This window comes from Physeter macrocephalus, chromosome 4 (assembly GCF_002837175.3).
Source record: "Physeter macrocephalus isolate SW-GA chromosome 4, ASM283717v5, whole genome shotgun sequence".
Classification (NCBI taxonomy): domain Eukaryota; kingdom Metazoa; phylum Chordata; class Mammalia; order Artiodactyla; family Physeteridae; genus Physeter; species Physeter macrocephalus.
In genome coordinates, this window is record NC_041217.1 from 77,626,742 (window position 1) to 77,646,231 (window position 19,490).

The 19,490-nt window shown below is 40.2% G+C and overlaps 1 protein-coding gene across 21 annotated transcripts in view; it reads right to left on the reverse strand.

The window, feature by feature from the left end:
- Positions 1 to 19,490, reverse strand: part of PDE4DIP (phosphodiesterase 4D interacting protein) — a 232,836-nt gene that overhangs the window by 90,246 nt on the left and 123,100 nt on the right. For 12 of the 21 annotated variants that reach the window (XM_028488922.2, XM_055084368.1, XM_028488920.2 and 9 more), the window contains exons 1-3: positions 8,309 to 9,811; positions 1,297 to 1,428; positions 232 to 351 (exon numbers count right to left, since the gene is read on the reverse strand). In XM_028488922.2, coding sequence (XP_028344723.1) covers positions 232 to 351; positions 1,297 to 1,428; positions 8,309 to 9,433 — 1,377 coding nt within the window. In that variant the 5' untranslated portion in view covers positions 9,434 to 9,811. Of the gene's footprint in view, positions 1 to 231; positions 352 to 1,296; positions 1,429 to 8,308; positions 9,812 to 10,281; positions 10,417 to 19,490 lie in introns of those variants that run through there. The other 9 variants (XM_028488945.2, XM_028488937.2, XM_028488935.2 and 6 more) reach the window with 2 other exon arrangements.

A 19,490-nucleotide genomic window follows, 5' to 3' on the forward strand; every position in this document is an offset into this window, starting at 1 on the left:
AAGACAGGGAGTACCAAAAATGTTAGCAAGCTAAATATAAATTCTGTTATCTCACCTGTACAGATTTTAGTAGCAGGACTATTCCAAAATTCCAATTTAGATGACACTACAGTTTCTCTAGGCTAAGATTTGTTAGTCTGACAATATCCAATTCAACAAATTATAGAATACTTGTCTACTTTGATGGGAAAAAATGTTTCCTCATGGGTCCTTGACTGCCAAACATTTTACCTCATTTTCCCTGCTTTTCAGAGTTTCCTTGAGGTTTTGAATTGTACCATCTTGCTTCTGAGACGACTCCTGAGCGGACTTTAGTTCACAGCTCATTTCATTCAGTTTTTCTTGAAGAATCTGAATTCAGCAAAGAAAAACAGTTTGGTAGGTCAATGATTTCTTTTAACCTCAAATGCAACCATGAAGTCCTTCCTCAAATCTAGGTTTAAAAGGATTTCTTAGGGAATATTACCTTATTAATTTTTCCCCACATAGCATAACCATTAAAGTCCTAAGTCAATCAACAAGAAAAAGTAGCAGGAAATGTGAAATACTTCTTTTAATACTCAATTACTTCAATTCTCATGCACTGTGCTTTCTCTTTTTTTTTTTTTTTGCGGTACGCGGGCCTCTCACTGTTGTGGCCTCTCCCATTGCGGAGCACAGGCTCCGGACGCGCAGGCTCAACGGCCATGGCTCACGGGCCTAGCCTCTCCGCGGCATGTGGGATCTTCCCAAACCAGGGCACGAACCCATGTCCCCTGCATCGGCAGGCGGACTCTCAACCACTGCGCCACCAGGGAAGCCCTTCTGTGCTTTCTCTATGACGGCAGCCATACTGGGGGTACTTGCCCACATGAGTCACTGTGGATCTTTTACACAAAGACCAAGGAGCTTCTGCTATCTACTACAGGATAGGACACAACAAGGGTACACAAAGCCAGGAGCACAGCATCCCAAATTGTGGGAATTTTCTTCTAAGCAGATGTTAAAACCCATGGGCTTAGAAGTTAAACCAAAATCAAAAGCATGAACCTCTTGTCTCAGTGCCTTATACAGTTGAAAATTGCACTCAAGTTTTAATTTCAGACCTAAAAGGCACCAGAAATTCTGATCTGTGCAGAACAGGCTAAAATCTTGATGAGAGATACAGGAAAGAACTACATTTTAAGAATTTTAAGAATATATTCCACAGAGCACCAGGCATACACAGTACCCATCTCCCAGGTCCTACTCAGAGAGGTTAATGCAGACCCAGCTAGAGCCAGTCACATTCTCAAGAAACCTTGTGATCTCCAATACCTTGTTGGTGGCCTCTGTTTGCTGGATTTTTTCCTGGAGTTCTGTCAAATGGGAATCAGATACAGCCTGCTGAGTTGTACTGGTCTCACCTGAATTCAGCTTTGGTTGTCTGAGTAACTCTTCAGTCGTGGGCTAGGAAGAAGCAGTGAGACGATTAAGTTAAGCGTAGCCAACAATAAAGTTTAATTTTATGTTCAAATGTCTTTGGCATCTTTTGCCACAGACTTAGAGAACCAGCGTTGCTGAATGGATTATCAGTAATTCCTGAAGCCAGTCCTGTTCTGTATTCTGAGAACTGATTCACTTCCTCTCTAGCTCCCCTCCCCACCTTTCTCTATGAACCTACACAAACACTATTCAGTTAAAGCAAGTAATTCAGAGATTAAAAAGAAGACAGGATTTTTTTTAATGCTTATAATGACCAAATATTTGCTTTATCCTATTTTCAATCAGGGAATTCAAAAGGTCAAACTCACACCATCCCTAAGGGAGAAAAAGTTATAGTTCAACTATCTTTCTTACAACATGCCTATTCACATTATTGGAAAAATGGATAGATTTCAAGTATGGACGATACATTAGATAATAGTATTTAATCAATACTAAATTTCCTAACTTTGGTAATTGTACTGTAGTTATGTAAGAGATGTCCTTGTCTTTAGGAAATACATGCTTATTGAGCGTAAAGATGCATAATATCTGCAACTAATTCTCAAATAATTCAGGAATTTTAAAAATGTGTCTATAAACAGTGAGAGTGATAAAGCAAATGTAGCAACATATAGCAACTGGTGAATCTGTGAGTTCTTTGTACTTCTCTTATGACTTCTCTAACTTTGAAATTATTTCAAAATAAAAAGTAAAAAAAAATTAAAATAAATTTTAAAATCCATAGGGTCTGGGAAGGAGGTATGTTTTATAGGAATATCGATTCACCAAAAAGATTCCGGAGAAAAAAACCATCTATTTATATTTGGGATGATCAGACTAAGATAAACTTACTGAACTGTACCTAATATTCATTATGAGCTAAGGTACAAAAATAAAACTTTAGCAATTCACTGTGGCATTAAATTCCATCTCTTCTCTCCCTGCCTATCCCCCCTCCCTTTCTCCTGCACTCCAATTAGGGAAAATACAAATCCATTAGGAAGAGAAAAAAGGCAGCTATTCATTTTTTCTTTACCTCACATGTTCAAACTCTGATTACCACCTTCTAGGCAGTGGGGTTTCAGCTTACCTTAAACCCCTTCCTGACAGCAACTGACTGGAAGTATAAAGATTTCAGAAGAAAAATCTTTTCTATTCTTCCAGGGCTGTTCATCATTTTTTTAATTTTTAATTTTATTTTTTTTGCAGTACGCTGGCCTCTCACTGTTGTGGCCTCTCCCGTTGGCTCCGGACGTGCAGGCTCCGTGGTCATGGCTCACGGGCCTAGCTGCTCTGCGGCATGTGGGATCTTCCTGGACCGGGATATGAACCCGTGTCCCCTGCATCGGCAGGCGGATTCTCAACCACTGCGCCTCCAGGGAAGCCCAATAATAATTATTATTATCTTTTTTTTTTTTTGACTGCACCACTCAACTTTCAGGATCTTAGTTCCTGGACCAGGGATCGAACCCTTGGCCCCTGCAGTGGAAGCACAGAGTCCTAACCACTGGACCGCCAGGGCATTCCCCTCATCATTTTTTAAAACATCTATGAAGTACCCCTAATATGCAAAGCACTGTGGGAGTTGGAGTGGGGAGCTACATGATAAAAGAACAAGGAAACACAAAATATAAGCTAGTGACAAGCCCTATGGTATAAAATAGGAAAGCATGACAAAGTTGTTAAGTTACTTTAAAGTGGTTGATGAGTGGAAGGTCTCTTTCAGGCAGCATTTAAATGAAGATCTACATGATAAAGAACCAGCTCTGCAAAATCTACAGAAGAATAACCCAGGCAGAGGATCAACTAACGGAAAAGACCTCAGGTAGATATGCCCCTGGGAAAGAGAAAAGCCTACGTGGTTAGAGGAGCACTTTCCAAGAGAAATATAATGTGAGCCACATATGTAATTTAAAATTTTCTAGTATCTTCATTGACTAAAGTAAAAAGGTAAACCTAATTTTAATAAAACATTTTATTTGACCCAATATATTATACCTAAAATATTATCATAAGCATGTATTCAATATAAAAATTATCAAGATACTTTACATTCTTTCCATAATAAGTCTTTAAAATTAAGGTTATACTTCACACTCACAGCGTATCTCATTTTGGACTAGCCACATTTCAAGTGCTCAATAGCCACACAGGGCTAGTGGCTGCCTTTCTGGAAAGCACAGGACTAGAGCATACTGGGCAAAGCGGATGGTAATACATGATGAGGTGGAAAGGCAGGCAGGGGCCAGATCTGGTGTACAGAACCTCCATTGGAGGTAATGAAGCTGGATTTCATTCTCATTGAAATGAGAATGGATTGCAGGGTTTTTAACGGAAAAGTAATCAACCATATTTAAATTTTAAATAGCTGCTCTGTGATGAATAGATTGTTGGAGAGCGCCAGCAGGAATGGGAAGACCAGCTAGGAGGCCGCTGCAGTACTGCAGGGGAAAGGTAATGGTGGCTTGGATTATAGTGGTAGTAATGGAGGGAGAGAGAAATGGATAGATTTGGATGTTTTGAAGGTAGAGTCAACAGGACTGGATGGTGAGACAGGGAGAAAGAGAAAAGTAGCAAGAATAATTAATGACTCCTAGAAAAAATTGAGATATTTGTTGTTGTGGGTATAACAGGGAGCCTTGCCCTGAAGCGATGTGAATTATGTCACACCATGGGAGAGGTAACTATTTTAATAGATATTTACAACAATTCTAACTGATAAATAATTTTATCATTTATTTAACGATAAAACATTCTCTACCAAACTTGCCTTCTTACTTCCTCGGTGTAAAACAAATTTCCAACAACATCTATTACAAGATATTTTTCAAATTTAAACTATAACAAGCAGAATTAAATAGCTTCAAGTTTTAAATGGTCATATTTGATCACTTTAAACCAAAGAATCTTAGAGCTGTGAAGGACACTTTATAAATTAGCCATCTGGTCCAATCCTACCTTACATTTGAGGAAATGGAGACTTAGATAAGTAATTTGTCCAAAGTTACACGGGAAATCATGAAAAGGATCCAATTAAACCAAATGCAGTTAAGTTGGTAACTTCCCTTTCATCTTTATAAACCCATTGCTTACCATAATGCCTGGAATATTGTACAGACCAAAAGTTTTTGTTTAATAAAGTGAACAGAACAATAAAAACAAAAGCAAATTAACAAAAATAGGCCTGTCTCCTAATTCCCAGACCATTGCTCTAATCTTAGTGGCTCTCTTAGAAAAAAGACCAGATAAATAGATAAGAAGGTAGATGTTTAATTTAGGCATTTCAACATCAACTTTAAATCCAAAGGATGCCACAGAAAAGTACATAATGAGTCTGGATCTCATCTGAACCCATCTTGGCATGAGTCATCATAGGAAACCCCTAATTTGGTAAATGTAATATATTGACCTAAAGGCTAGAAGATGTTTGTTTCTTCTTTATTCATAATATTTTATTATTTTAAATCTCAGAAAAAAAATGTCCTTGCAGATAAGTCTGCCAAAAGAGTACCTAGCAAAGTCCCACTGAGTAAACAGCTCATAATGAATTCTTGTGAAATATCAAGTACATAAACCAACCACTCCTATGAAGATTTGGTAGAGCCTGAAATCAGTAATACTTGATTTGGTTGAATCAGTGTTAATCTCCATGCTATCAGTTACTAAAATCATGTTGTAATCATAATATAATTTTAAATTCAGTTGCTTTTGACTCAGGACAAATGCTTTTCAGCATCAGAAAAGAGAATTGCTTCCAGGCCTAAGGTTGCATAAAACAAGACCTTTAGGCTAAAAGGCAGTTATTTAGATCTTCTGGATTAACAGCAGTTTTCTTGACACTTTCATAGTCATAATAGAAAGTCACAGGGCTCAACCTACTATAATTTTCTATCCTATTGTTAGTAATAGGGGATACACAAGAACTATCAACTAGCATAAAATTAAAGGCCTAATCTTTGACCAGCATCTAATGCTTACCCCTTCCAAAGGGCCTGATCTGGGTTACATAGCTAAGCTATAGAGAGGGAGAAATTTATCATAGTCATACAAGAGCAGACTCTGGCATTGCAAGGCTTGAAGCAAAGATCTCTTACTCTCTGAATTTAGATAAAAAAGAAAACTGCACGTGAACCAGAGCTGAATTAATGTTTAGCAAGGGACCACACCCCTTCTATGACAGCTTTTCTATTGTATTTCAGGGCCAGACAATAAAGAAGGAAATTATCAGCTAGAATAAGGTTTCAAATCTTTTTTTAGATATTTGACAACCTTGGGTCTTCAGACATAAATTCTGTAGGAGGCAAATAAATCAGTTTGCATAATGTCAGAAAATTAGTAAGCAGGAGAACTACACTGTTGCAGTTTTTCTTTAATATAAGAAAGAAAGAAGGAAAGAGAGAAAGAAAAAGAAGAAAAGCAACCAGGAGGCATTCTGATGGTGATATTTAACAGTAACCAGATTAAACAAAGGAATCAAAATGACCTTACAGAACAATCTCGCTCTTAGGATAAGAGCTTTTCTTCATATTTGTAGCAGAATTTAGCTAAAGGAAATTTTTTTTTTCTTTCTACAAACTAAAAAGAGAACTACCAAAAATAATTTACACTTATTTCTATTCTATCCACATTTGTTCAGAAACAGACAAAAATCAGTCTGCCTTTGTCCCACTTTGATCTGCTTTTGCCATAAAGCACAACAGGCCTTAAGGAGCTTAAAAGTCAAGACTTAAACAGTAGATCCAGAATCCAAAACATACATTTTATCTACAAACACTTTGAGCCTAATTAATCTATTTCCTTCCACATTCTTAATTATTGGAGAAAACAGCACAACAATCAAATGCCATGACTCTTCAAGCTGAATGTTTTCTTCCTCCTCTCAATGTTTTATTATTCTACAAACAGTAAAGACGGTAAGCCAGGTTACAGCAGAAAGGTCAAACACTGCTGTGTTAAAGGTCTATTTTTTTCTGATGTCTAAATTTAGTGAAGAAGAGGGACTTGACCTAAAGGTACAGTTACCATATTTTAAATATGCTCATTAGGATGCCAGATTTCTTCACAGAATTCCTAAAGAATCCTCCCGCAATCCTTAGGGTATAGAAAGAAGGTCCTGCATTTAAAACAAGTATTTTTATTTAATTCAATGTACATCAGACAATGTGGTTTAATATATAGAATAAAAAGGTCTTGGCTGAGAATGGTTAGGAATCTTTGGCTCTGCCTGGGCTAGGTTATTTAAACCATGAGCTTTCCATATCTCTAAATTGAGAGACTGCATGAGATGATCTTTAAGCTCCTTCCCAGCTCCAAAATTTGTTGAGCCCAGGCACCAAGAGAGTATTTTTAATTTAATATGGAGAAAAAACTCCTCTTGTTTTACCGGTAATTTTCTAAGTCTTCACCTTTCTACAATATTGGCCATATTTGAAAGGGGGGAAAAAAAGCTTATTTCCCATCCAGCCTGTCCAAACTATTTTTAGATCCTAATATAAAAACACTATGTTTAATTTGTGACATCTATGTCTGCTCACAGAAATACTGTATATTGTAAAGCCCAAATTTAGCTGCGAAGCTCAATGAAAGAAAAGGAAGCAAAAGAAAAGTACACAAGCGTTAGGCATACTGAACATTTTATACAAATGAAAACACATTTTAAACTTTTGGATAGTCATACTTTTATGTAACACTTTAATATATGCTACTTCTGACAATTTTGTGCAAATTCAAAAATATTTCTCCCATTTCCTCTTTCTTATTGAGATGCAAATATTATACATAATAGAACTATTTTTTTTTAAATTTCAAGTGACAATCAACAATTTCATTTAGAAGCTCTAAGTTTCTGGGATGATGTTGACTGGTAGCAAGCTTTCCAAAAATGCCTTCTAGATTGTCCACCTTTGTAATGGTATCACTAGAGAATCTGTATCAAGTAGAACATGCCAGATGTTTCACAAAATTAATTGAACCTAGCATTTACTATTGCTGTAGAAACAAAATAGCATCTGTCAGGTCCCCGTACTAGTGGCTGAATTTAAAAGGTTGGTATGAAATCAGCTGGGCAGACATGAACAGCTCAGATTAAGATCAACTGTCATCTTCCAGTCGTTAGGAAATTCATGAGTACAATGGATAAAACTCTCCTATCATCCGATAATGGATGAATCCCTACTTAATATCAAACTTCTTCAAACAGAGCTCAGTATACAAACTGGCTGTAAAGAGTTTTTGCCTTAACATTTTAAATGATGATACTTGACTTCCCAAGTCTGTTTTATGAACAAGTCATTGTCAGTCCTCAAATGACCTCTTAATTTATTTTAAATATTGCCCAGATGTTACAATACTTTGGTGGATTAATAGGTTTTTCCCCAAACCTTTACCCTAAGCTCTAATCAGTTTGAGGCACACGTGCGATGAAAGGCTTAATGCTCTAAGGAGGGCTAAATAGCAGAACTAACTCCTTTACAGAATAGGAGAAACATTCATAAATCTAAAAATGAAAACAAAAAAAGAAGGGGGTAGGGGAGAGAAAAAGGAAGTAAGAGGAAAGAGTTCTAGTGCCAGAAATAAGATTAAATGTTTTTTATAGGGTAAAGGTGAATTAGAAATCTTTCTCTTTTTGTCTTAAAAGGTGTGCAATTTTGATAATGGGAAAGCCAATAGATAATCTTATAAAGAGGATTGTGAAAAACAAATTATTTGAATGAATCACATTTACTAAAGGGGACACAAATGGGCTCAATGATTAATTTTCTCAAGTCTACAATATTATTAACCTTCACCTAGACAGAAATCATGTGAAGCCTGAGCCTAGCTAAATTCAATCAGAAAGGCACTATGCAGCCATTTTGTATACCTGGACCCGAAGTGGCAAATAATCTTCACAGAGATCATCCCACAGCTCCTGGAGGTCTGAAATCTCCAAGGGATAACTCACAGATGTCTTGTAAAGGGGTTTCAAAGACCTGTTAAGGAAACCAGAACTAACTCCATCTGTCATGATATGGCCAGGCCTGGTTCCAGGTGGGCTGGATTTCACTGGAATAGGAAGCTTGCTCCCTCGGGGGCTCTGGATGGGCTTATAATCAAGACCTTTAATCATGCTAAGAGCTAGCTCCAGCTTGTGGTTACACATATGCTGTGGGGCCTGTTCATCTGAACAACAGTCACATTTTACAAGTTCCTTTGCACTTCTCTCCGGTTCCTCTTCCTTTTGCTGTGGAGGACTAGCCTGGACACTTGCATCCAAAGATTCCACAGAGGATCCCGGTGTCCCTTCTTCCATGCTTTCTCCATCTGGGGGTACCTTCACACTTGGTAAATCTGGTGGCCCAACCTCAGACAATGCTGGTTCTTCAGTGCAAATGCTGGTGGACCACCTGGTAGAAGGGCCACACGAGATACTTTTTGCCACCTTTCGAGGCACCTTACAAATGGCTTCATAGTCAGAATCAGCAACCCGCAAAGCTGCACAACCACGGCATCTCCTGGGTCGGTTTCCGGGGCCTTCCGAAGCATGACAGCTGTGTAGCTCCTGAGTCTGATCCTCATTTTCTACCCAGCACTCAAACCCTGAATAGGCAAAGTCCTCCTGGAGCAGTGCAGAGTATCTTACATCGGGTAAGCCGGAAATGTCAACCGTTCCATTCCCCGCCTTGGTCTCCCCGCCAGTGTCATCGTTATTCTTCCGATACATGCTAGCAATGCAGAACTTGAGGCGGTCCTTCTCCAGCAGCAGTTTCTGCAAGCGCTCGATAGAAAGGGCTTCGATCCGGGCAATGACTGTGTCGAATCTATAGATCCGATCAAGCATGAAAGCACACTTGCTGCAAGCAAACTCAGCTTTGCCATCCCGGGAGACATCCTTGCCCAGGACGTGCGACAGCAGAACCTGGAGGTTGAGCTTGGACGCCGTGTGGAAGATCCAGCGCCGCTGGTTTCCGCACAGCTCCCGGGCACAGATCCTGCAAATCTCCTTCATCTTCCCTCCTGCGGTTGCCGAGCTTCCCTGATGCGGCTGCTGCTCGGTGATCACTCACTGGCGCTTGGTTGCGTTCCGTCTCCCGCCCCGGTGGCCTCCGGCCGGCATGGCACAGCCCGATGGGGTCCCCACTCTGCAGAGGTGCTCCGCTGCCACCCGCGCGCGGGCTCTGGGTACCAGAGTGGTCAGCCCCGCCCCTCGGGGAGGGGGCGGGCGAGGAAACACTTCAGGGGGATGGTGAGTGACAGCAGCGCAGGCCGCGCTCAGAACCTGCCATGTCTCCTCCAGCTGTCTCTCCCACCAGCCGCTGTGTCCTCAATGTCCTCCCTTTAAGCTGGCTGGGTTCGCGGTCCACAAGCGGCCGCCTGGGGCTGACGCAAAGACTCAGAGATTGAGGATCAGATTTCAAGATGGCGCCAGAGGCTCGGCGCCTGCGGCCACCAGCAAACTCCTCTGGGAGCTGTAGTCCCGGAGGCCGGCTCCTCGCTCTGCGCATGCGGGGTGGCGAGCGCGTCCCCTCGCCCCCAAACGACTTAGTGCTCCTCGCGGTAGAGCACAGACCTGGCTAGCAGTGGGTACCGGAGTGGAGAGCATGACGGATGCCGACCTCTGCTAGGCCACTTTCATCTGCTAAAATTTCACCCCAAAAGCGCACCAGTTCCCTCACGGATCCTCCCTTCCCCCCTTGCGGGATGTCCCAAGGCTCTGCTTGGGAGGAGAAAGCCGAATCCCCTCCCCCTCTCTTCACGAGTAGTGCCACGTACTCTGGATGGAGCAGCCTGGCAGCGCCACTAAGTACCGCTGCGCGTCGCCTCCCTCCCGCATGCAGCTCCCCCTCCTCTCCCTACCCAGTCCGGTTCCTGGATTAAAAGGCGCCAGGTCTTCACAAGCGGCCGGGGAGAATGGGTTGATAAACCGGAGGTGGCAGGTAGGGCGGATTTTAGGAGGCTCAGTTCAACCTCCCCCTCGACTGTTGGGAGCACCTAGAAAAGAGGACAAGTGTTTCTCCCCTCGTGATGTTGCGGTTGAGTTTAGCAGTCCTGGATGATTTGCCCTTTTTTAGAAAAGAAATCGAGAGAGGGCACAAAGCAGTCACGTGAGAAGGAGTCCAAAAAGCCACATGAATGCAGCTGGTTAACCAAGATTTTGATGATAACAGAGACAATGAGCTTTTTCAAGAATGTAGACACCTGAGAGTAGATTGCCATCACCGAATCCTCTTTCAGGTTCAGGCAGACTGTAGGCCTTATTTTGGGGGTGGGGAGGGGAGACAAACACTAGAACAAAAGGCCTTATTTATTTGAGCAAGAGTCCAGAGTATCAGAGAGCGCTGCTGTCTGCAGAAGTGGGGCTGGGAATTTCACTGACTTCAGTTAGTATCTTGTCTTATTCAGCATTGTCTAGTAGTAAGTCACCCAGCCTTGGGTACAGAACTTAGATTGCACACAAAGAGTGGAGGGAAGCTGGAGCTCTCTCTAGGTGGAATCGGGGTGTCAACGTCCGTTTATAATAAACAATTCTCTCCCTGGCTTGAGAGGTATGCAAACTCCAGATGGGAGGAAAAACAGTCCCACACAATCATCTGGAGTTATCCCAGAGCAGGACGTTTCCCAATTACAATAATGCTAGATTTCACTAACTTGACTTTGTGAGATAAGGCCAGCAACAGTCAAAGTATTTCTGAACCTCATCTCTAGGGCACAGCCCATACTCCTAAACCTGGAGACATTCAGATGCCTTCGATGAAAGCCCATGATAAGCCCCCAACTTCTTATTGAGCATTAAATGAGATGATTTGGGGGAAGTGCTTTAACAGATTTTGGCTCATGTCAATAATAATAGCTAATATTATTTTAATATTATAATGCAATATTTTAAAGTAATTTTAAAGCTTTACGGGGCTCTGCACACATAAAATTGTATCACTCTCTTATTTAATCATCAAAACAAAATCTTAGTAGCTCCATCGTGAGAGATTAGAACAGCCCTTAGAGCTTTGGCTTTAGTAGGCTACAGAACTTTGCATCTGTGATTTCACCTAAAGAGGCATGTTCTGGTACCAAAACCAAGAATGTAAAATAGAGTTCCAAGTAAAACTCACTACAGGTGCATTTTTGCCTACCTCTAGGTATGTGAGCTTCAAAGTCAGAAGAAATTAAGTAACGATTGTAACAATCTTTGGAATCCATAGTGATCTATAGAGAGGCAAGGAGTTTCTGGCCTGCCAGGACACTACCCTGCCATACCCTGTCTTAAGTATTATCCTAAAGAACAGCAAGGACTCAAAAGTACAAAAAGTGCAAATTAAGACATTAATCAAGGCCTCATCTTTGAATGTGGATGCGAACCACGTTTTTCTATTGGGGAAAATGCTAATGAAACAAAGTAATTAATGAAACAAAGTGCTCCTGGGGAGCAAACTCTAAATAATACTTTGTATTATTCTGTATTCCTTAATAAGATTTTGCACCTGACCTGTAGTCTCTAAACTTTAATGACAACATATGGGTAGTTGGTATAGAAGAGCAAGTCAGTACAAATGGAGAAAAGGCAACTTACTATTGAAGAATATGTTGGTAAAGAATATGTAAGTAAAGATCAACATACTGAAAGAGCTATACATACATATCTAGGCTTCCAACAGAGAGAAATAAATCACTCAACAATCAAAGAAAATTTGAAGACAGCACTCTTCACTCCCAGAGAACATATTTAAAGACCATATCTCAAAACGGATAGTAAACTAGAGTACTAGAACCACTCCTAAACATGATCATTTGGTATTATAAAACTAAAAGATCACTTTTGTACAGATCAATTGAAAATAAAAATTAAAAAATGAAACAAGGGAAATGATGTGATAATAAATTCAGCACTTCATGGTTTATCAATATCATCTTGGTCAAGATTTTGTATTTAGTCAACACTGGCTATCTATGGGGAGGCAAGAAAATGGGGAGCTGAACAGCAACATTTACTTTTATTCTATATACCATGTATCATTTGAATTTGGGGCAATGAATGTATATTCATATATTATTTTTAAAATGTTTTAAAATTAGGAAATATTCTATAGTTAAAACTAGGAACTGTGCCAATTTAAGGCACTTATATCAGGGTCTGAGTGGTAAAACTTGAACCCTAAAAAATGAAAACTTTTATAATATGTGATAAATATATATATGTGGACAACTTATATAAACAAAGGTTCAAGGGGATATACAAGTTATTAGTGATTATGTCTGGAGAGTAGAACTATGGATACTTATTTTCTTCTTTCCTCATTTGTATTCTAAAATTTTCTATAATCATGTATTGATTTTGTGATAAGAAAAAAAATGTGTTACTAAGAAGATAGGATAACACATTTTGATACGTTCATATAATGTAATATTAACCATCAATAAAAAAGAATGAACTCTGATACCCACAATATGAATGAATCTCAAAAGCATGTTTGAGATGAAGTGAAACAAGCCATTTAACTATATCCTGTGTGATTTCATTTATTTTGTCTAACAACTTAAAGTCTAACCATTTCTATAATGATAGAAATTCAGAAAGTGGTTATGGGGGGGTGAGGATTAATTGCAAGGGAGCACAAAGGAATTTTCTGGGGTGATGAAAATGTTCTATATCTTGTTTTGGGTGATGATTATATGGACGTGTACAGTTTTAAAGCTCATTGAACTGACTGCTTTATCTGTAGATTTTATATGTTAGTATAGTTCAATTTTAAAAGATAAGGAGTAAATTAGTATAAAAATATGTATTACCCCTAAATTTTTTTTTTTTTTTTTTGTGGTACGCGGGCCTCCCTCTGCTGTGGCCTCTCCCGCTGCGGAGCGCAGGCTCCGGACGCGCAGGCTCAGCGGCCATGGCTCACGGGCCCAGCCGCTCCGCGGCATGTGGGATCCTCCCAGACCGGGGCGCGAACCCGGTTCCCCTGCATCGGCAGGCGGACGCGCAACCACTGCGCCACCAGGGAAGCCCCCTAAATTTTTAATCTGAGGGATTTCTTTGGTGGAAAGTAACCCCTATAACTTTATTATAAGAACAGCTTTGAAAATTGGGAAAATATAGCCCAGAATAAATTCTATAAAAGGCCCAATTGCGACTTCAAAACATCATAGTTCCTATCCATATGAGTGTTGGAAAATATTATTTTATATACATTTACACACCACACATTTATGATTGAAGCAAAGCATGTTGTTAAGGTGGGACCTAGGGCTTTTGTGATGATTTAGAATAGGGTGATTACTTCTAAAACTTCTAAAAAGTTACATAATAAAGGAAAATCTTACTGAGAACAGGTTTCATATTATGATAAGCGATAGTGAGTTAAACAAATGATTAATTTTATATATCAGCAGTTTGTCCTCAAAATGGATTGATAAATGCATTCACAGGCACATATTTGCTGTCTATCCTAAGTCAAATCACTTATATCTGGCCCTTAATTTCCTAAGCTACAAAATAAACATATTGAATTTAAACAGCGGTTTTCAACCTTTGGCATGCATCAGAATCACCTGGAGGGCTTGTTAAATGGTAGATTTAACAAGTTTCTAATTCAGTTGGTCTGAGAAGGGGCCCAAGAATTTGCATTCCTAAGAAATTCCCAGAGCATGCAGATGCTGCTGAGAACCACACTTTGAAAACTACTGAATTAGAACTCTCTTAAAGTGTATTCAGACAAATGTCAGCCAAACGATCAGAAGTTCTGCAGATAAATGGAAAAACCCATTAATGAAGAACTACGTACAAAATTGTTGAATTTAGAGAACTATATGCCCATTTGGAACAAGATTCCTAAGTATTATTATGGTAGGGATCTTTTGCACTATCTCTATTTTGATCTCTAGATTTGAGGGCCCAGGAAGATTCTCTTCGAACAGTAGCTACTTTTGTACTCCCTGTGTTGTAGTGTTTCTAAGACCTAATTCTGGGCTGGGAGGGAGTTTCCAAGAGGTGAAAAATCCTCATGTCCCAAACCAGTTGTATTAGCTTTCATTATCCTAGTTATGACGTTGGAAATAGCTGTTCTAATTACTAAAAACTATGCCAAAGGGGGTGGGGGGAGTGATTCTGGCAGAGAAGCAAAAGCAGATGAGGAAATGCAAGAATATCAAAGTAAAGCCAGTTAGGCTTTATGGTAACACCACAAGCATGTTCATGATTTCCCTCTGTTGGCTGGAAATCTTTAAGAAGCCAGAAACAATCATGCTTTGCATTAATTAATAACACAGCACTTCAAAACACTTGTTTTAAAACTGGGAGATTTCCAGTTCAACTACAGATTGCTATTATATGGTTATCAGCAGAATTGATCTTAAAATAGTAAACACTGCAGTCTTTCAAGTTATTAAATATCCACAGCTGTTTAAGTGAATTTCAAAATATTTGTTAATCAACTGATGAGCAAGAATTTATGCAAACTCAGTTTTGTTTTGTTTTGTTTTCTTTGTCTTCAGAGAGCTTTCAGTTTAGTTGAAGGGGAGAGAATGTGCATGCTACAATCAGAATAACTGATTGGTAAACTAAATGGTACCGACAACTTCAATGTAAGTGCAGAAAAAGTTAAGTATGAGCTGATACAGGTGAAGGGGGCAAGAGTGGGACTTGAGATGGATCTTAGAATGGAGGAAACCATTTCTTTTTCTCCAGAAAAAGAAAACAGCATCATCAAAAGTCTTGGAAGTTGGGTTAAATATGATGCTAGCCTGTCAGTAAAGGGAAAGATTTTGTGGGATATCTGAGTGGCCAGGTTCATCCTACTCTATACATCTATACATACACTCTGTACATCTCAATAATTACTCATTCAAAGAACATATATAAAGGGCCAACTGAAAGCCAGACACTATGCTATGGAGGGAATTGGCAACTAGAATTTGGTTAATGTTTGAGAGAGGCAAAAGAATTTGGACTTTCTGTTATGAATTTGAGCTAAGAATGGCATGATGAAAAGTTTGTTTTAGGAAAATTAGTCAGACAACAGGATGGCGTGGAGTTTCAGGGACAGGTTTTGGGATGGTTACAGGAAGACTTGTTAAAAATCCGTTGCCTAGAGCCCATGCTCCGCAACAAGAGAAGCCACCACAATGAGAAGCCTGCGCACCTCAACGAAGAATAGCCCCTGCTCACTGCAACTAGAGATAGCCCGCGTGCAGCAACGAAGACCCAACGCAGCCAAAAATAAATAAAGTTTAAAAAAAAAATCCATTGCCATTATTCACATGTGAGATAATAAAGGTCTGGTATAAAAATGGAAAGAAACGGGTAAATATGAGAGTCATTTTGAAGGAATAAGCAGCAGGACTTGATGACATATACGCAGAGAGGATGAAAGAAAAAAAGGTTAAAAATAGAGATAAAGGGCTTCCCTGGTGGCGCAGTGGTTGAGAGTCAGGGGACACGGGTTCGTGCCCCGGTCCAGGAAGATCCCACATGCCACGGAGTGGCTGGGCTCTTGAGCCATGGCCGCTGAGCCTGCGCGTCCGGAGCCTGTGCTCCGCAACGGGAGAGGCCACAGCAGTGAGAGGCCCGCGTACCGCAAAAAAAAAAAAAAAAAAAAAAAAAAGAGTTTAAGTTTTTGGCCTGTAAGACTGGTAGAAAAAAATTGCCTAAACAAACAGAAATGTGGGAGTTGAGTCCATTTGCAAAAGGATAATACAAAATTTGACGTGGGACATGCTGTATTTAGGGGACTGAGGGAAAAACTATGAAAAAAAACTAAGTTGAGCTCTTCCACAATCAAAACACAGGTGAGAGGGGACAGAGTTTCAAGAATGAGAGGGGTAGTTAACATTGTCAACATCTAGAGAAAGATCAGGAGAGATGAGGTCAGGCATACCATTTTCTACAATAGGGTAAACTTGTAAACTGAGGAGTTGTTAACTTTAACTCCTCAGAATCCTTCCCTATCAAGCCAAATGCTAAATTCTTTTTGACTCTATTTCCAAACACCTCTAGTGTGTTCAGAAATGTTGTTTTGCATTTTCCGTACACTGTCCTTTTCAGGTTCTTAAAACGTGAAACCTGAATCATGTCACACAGCTTTAGAAGCTTACCCCTCTAATCATCCTGCATACTATTTCTAGAGCATTCATAGTAAAGATCCATAATTGTCCACTACCTATAGCACGAAGTCCAAAACTCTTAGCTTGGCATTTCAATATCTGTACAAAAAGGTCCTAATCTACTTCTCTATCAGCTCATCTCACATTTCTTCTCTAACCAAATGGTGACAGGGTAAATTTTTGGATATCGATATGTTACTTGTATACCCCTACCTACCTCTTTCCTAGTCTGATGGTAAGGCCCTTAGCATTCCCTTGACTTGGGAGTTTTTGCAGAGCAAAGAGCGGAGATTGCCTGAAGTCAAATGCATTTCCTGACTTGGATAAAATTCTAAACGCACTGAGAAGATTAAGCCAGGTGTCCCAGTGGGGAAGAGAGTAATGTCTTTGAGGTCAACAAAAGAGGAGAGGGTGAGATTTCACCCCAGTTGGGAAGAGACTGGGAAGGGGGTGAAAGAGTAACAAGGACCCACCTCCATTATCAGTGCCCTGCAGAAGAAGCAGGACCTGTGGGGGAGAAGGCACTGGGTGACTTGGAGAGGCTAGACTCTAGGTCAAGGGGCTCCATAAAGAGTCCAATGTAGCAAGCAGTTAGGATTGGTAGAACTGTATGTGCTGGGGCAAGGGTGCTTCAGTGGTGGACCAATGATCAGAGTAGTCTCCTTGATGCTTTGACACCTGATAAAGCCCAGGGACCTTCACCTTCACATAACTGAGAGAGTTGGGAGGAGGAAGAACCAAATGAATGGAATTTAATTTCCCACCAGCCTGATTAGGATAGGGACTCAGGGTAACATTAAATTGATTTAAAGAAAGTAAATGTGATATTTCCTGCAAAACTAAATTCGTGAATTCAGAGTAAGAGTCATACCCACTATGAACTTTTTGTAGGTGTTCAGTTAGTGTCAGTCCTAGGCCTTTTTCACCTCTATTCTCTTTCCATATCATCTCATCCTTTTCCACCTTTATATGAGTAACTTCCAATTTGTATTTGTGATTTATAATAATATATATTTGATTTGTCCCCCTTTCTGGCATAGAATCCTAAAACCCTTGGAATTTCTTAAATGATGAGAGGGATAAAGGTCTTTTATTTTGTTAATAAGGTGACTTTTGGAATGTCACTAGGACACTGCGGGTGGGGGGCTGAGTCAGTCGACAATGGCCAATGAGTCAATCATGCTTTTGTAATGAAGCCTCCATAAAATCCCAAGAGGACTGGGTTCAGAGAGCTTCTGGGTTGGTGAACATGTGGAAATTCAGCGAGGTGCCTGGTGAGGGCTTGGGAGCTCCACACTCCTTCTCATATACCTTGCCCTATGCATATCTCCCATCTCGCTGTTCCTGGGTCATATCCTGATACAATAAACCAGTGATCCAGTAAGTAAAATGTTCCTTTTAGTTCTGTGACCTGCTCTAGCAAACTAATCTAACCCGAGGAAGGGGTCGTGTGAACCTCTAAATTTATAGACAGTCGGTAGTACATGTAACATCTGGACTTGTGACTGGTGTCTGAAGTCCAAGGAGGGATTATTGGAACCTGTAATCTATTGCTGGTCAGAGCACAGGTGATGAACTGGGATTGCAACTGTTGTCTGAAGCCCACGGGTGGGGAGGAGGGGGAGGGAGGGAACAGTAGGAGGGGTGTGGAGGCAGTCTTATAAGACTGAATCCTTAACCTGTGGCCTCTGATGCTATCTCCAGATAGAGTCAGAATTGAGTTGAATTCTTGGACACTCTGTGCCTAAGAATTGCTCGGTGCTGTGTGGGAAGTGTCCCTGCTCTCAATACACGTGTTGGAATTGGTGTTCAGAACCAGTAAAAGAATATCTTTATTCCAGAATTCTCCTCTGAGTTCAGCTCTCAAATGGCCAACTACCTGTTTGTATCTGCACCTGTATGTGTTAGAGACATCTCAAAATTACCCCAGGAAAGATTGATTGACGTCTTCCCCTTATAGTGCCTCCTCCTCCTTCCTCCTAATTCTCTGTTAAGGATCAGGGAACTATGGATTGTGGGCTCAATCCGACCCCCACCTATTTTTGTAAATAAACTTTATTGGAACACAGTCATGCCGAGTCCTTCATGTATTGCATATGGCTGTTTTTGTGCTGCAGCAGCAGAAATCTTATGGCCTGCAAAGTCTAAATTATTTACTCTCTGGCCTTTTATAGAAAAAGTTTGCTGATCCTTGCTCTTTGTTTTTTTTTCAATGTATTTATCACAGTTTGCAATTATTTGTTTGATTACATGGTTACTTAACTAGCTCCCTTATTAGAATGTAAGCTCCCTGAGGGGAAAGACTCTGCCATGCTTATTCTTACTGTTTCTCCAGCACTTAATTGCACCAGTGTCTGGCCATGGTAGGCACTCAATAAACAGTCATTGACTGGATTACATGAACGGATGAATGAATGAATGACTTATTATATCTTAAAATTTTATTTCGTTCTTTTGCCTTAGCACAAAACTTCCATTCTTGGTTACCCTCTAGTGACCTCATATCTTAATAGAGTTCCATAATAGTTAGTCCTCTCACCTTCTTTCTCCTCTACTCGCTCCTCCTTCCAGACTAATCTTCCTAAAACAGATCTCAGATATATCACTTTCTGGCATAGTAACCTGGAGACCTAATGACTTACCCACAATCATAAACTTCTTGACCTGCCATCCAAGGCCCTCTGCCTCTAGTATCACCCTATCTTTCTAGCCTAAACTCATTGTCCCCCTGCATATCCTCACTATTCCAACTACTGCTTCCTTACCTGGAACTTCCCTACGCTCTCTTATCTACTTGTAATGTTCTTTCCCATTACTACCATCTCCTCTTGTCAAAATCCTAACCAACCTTCAAGTATTTTCTTTAAGCTGCCTTTCTTAATCCCCTCAAAAGACATCTTTCTCTTCTTTGACCTTCCAAAGCACTTTTTATACCTATAGTAATATGTGTGTCATTTTTCCATATTGCCTTC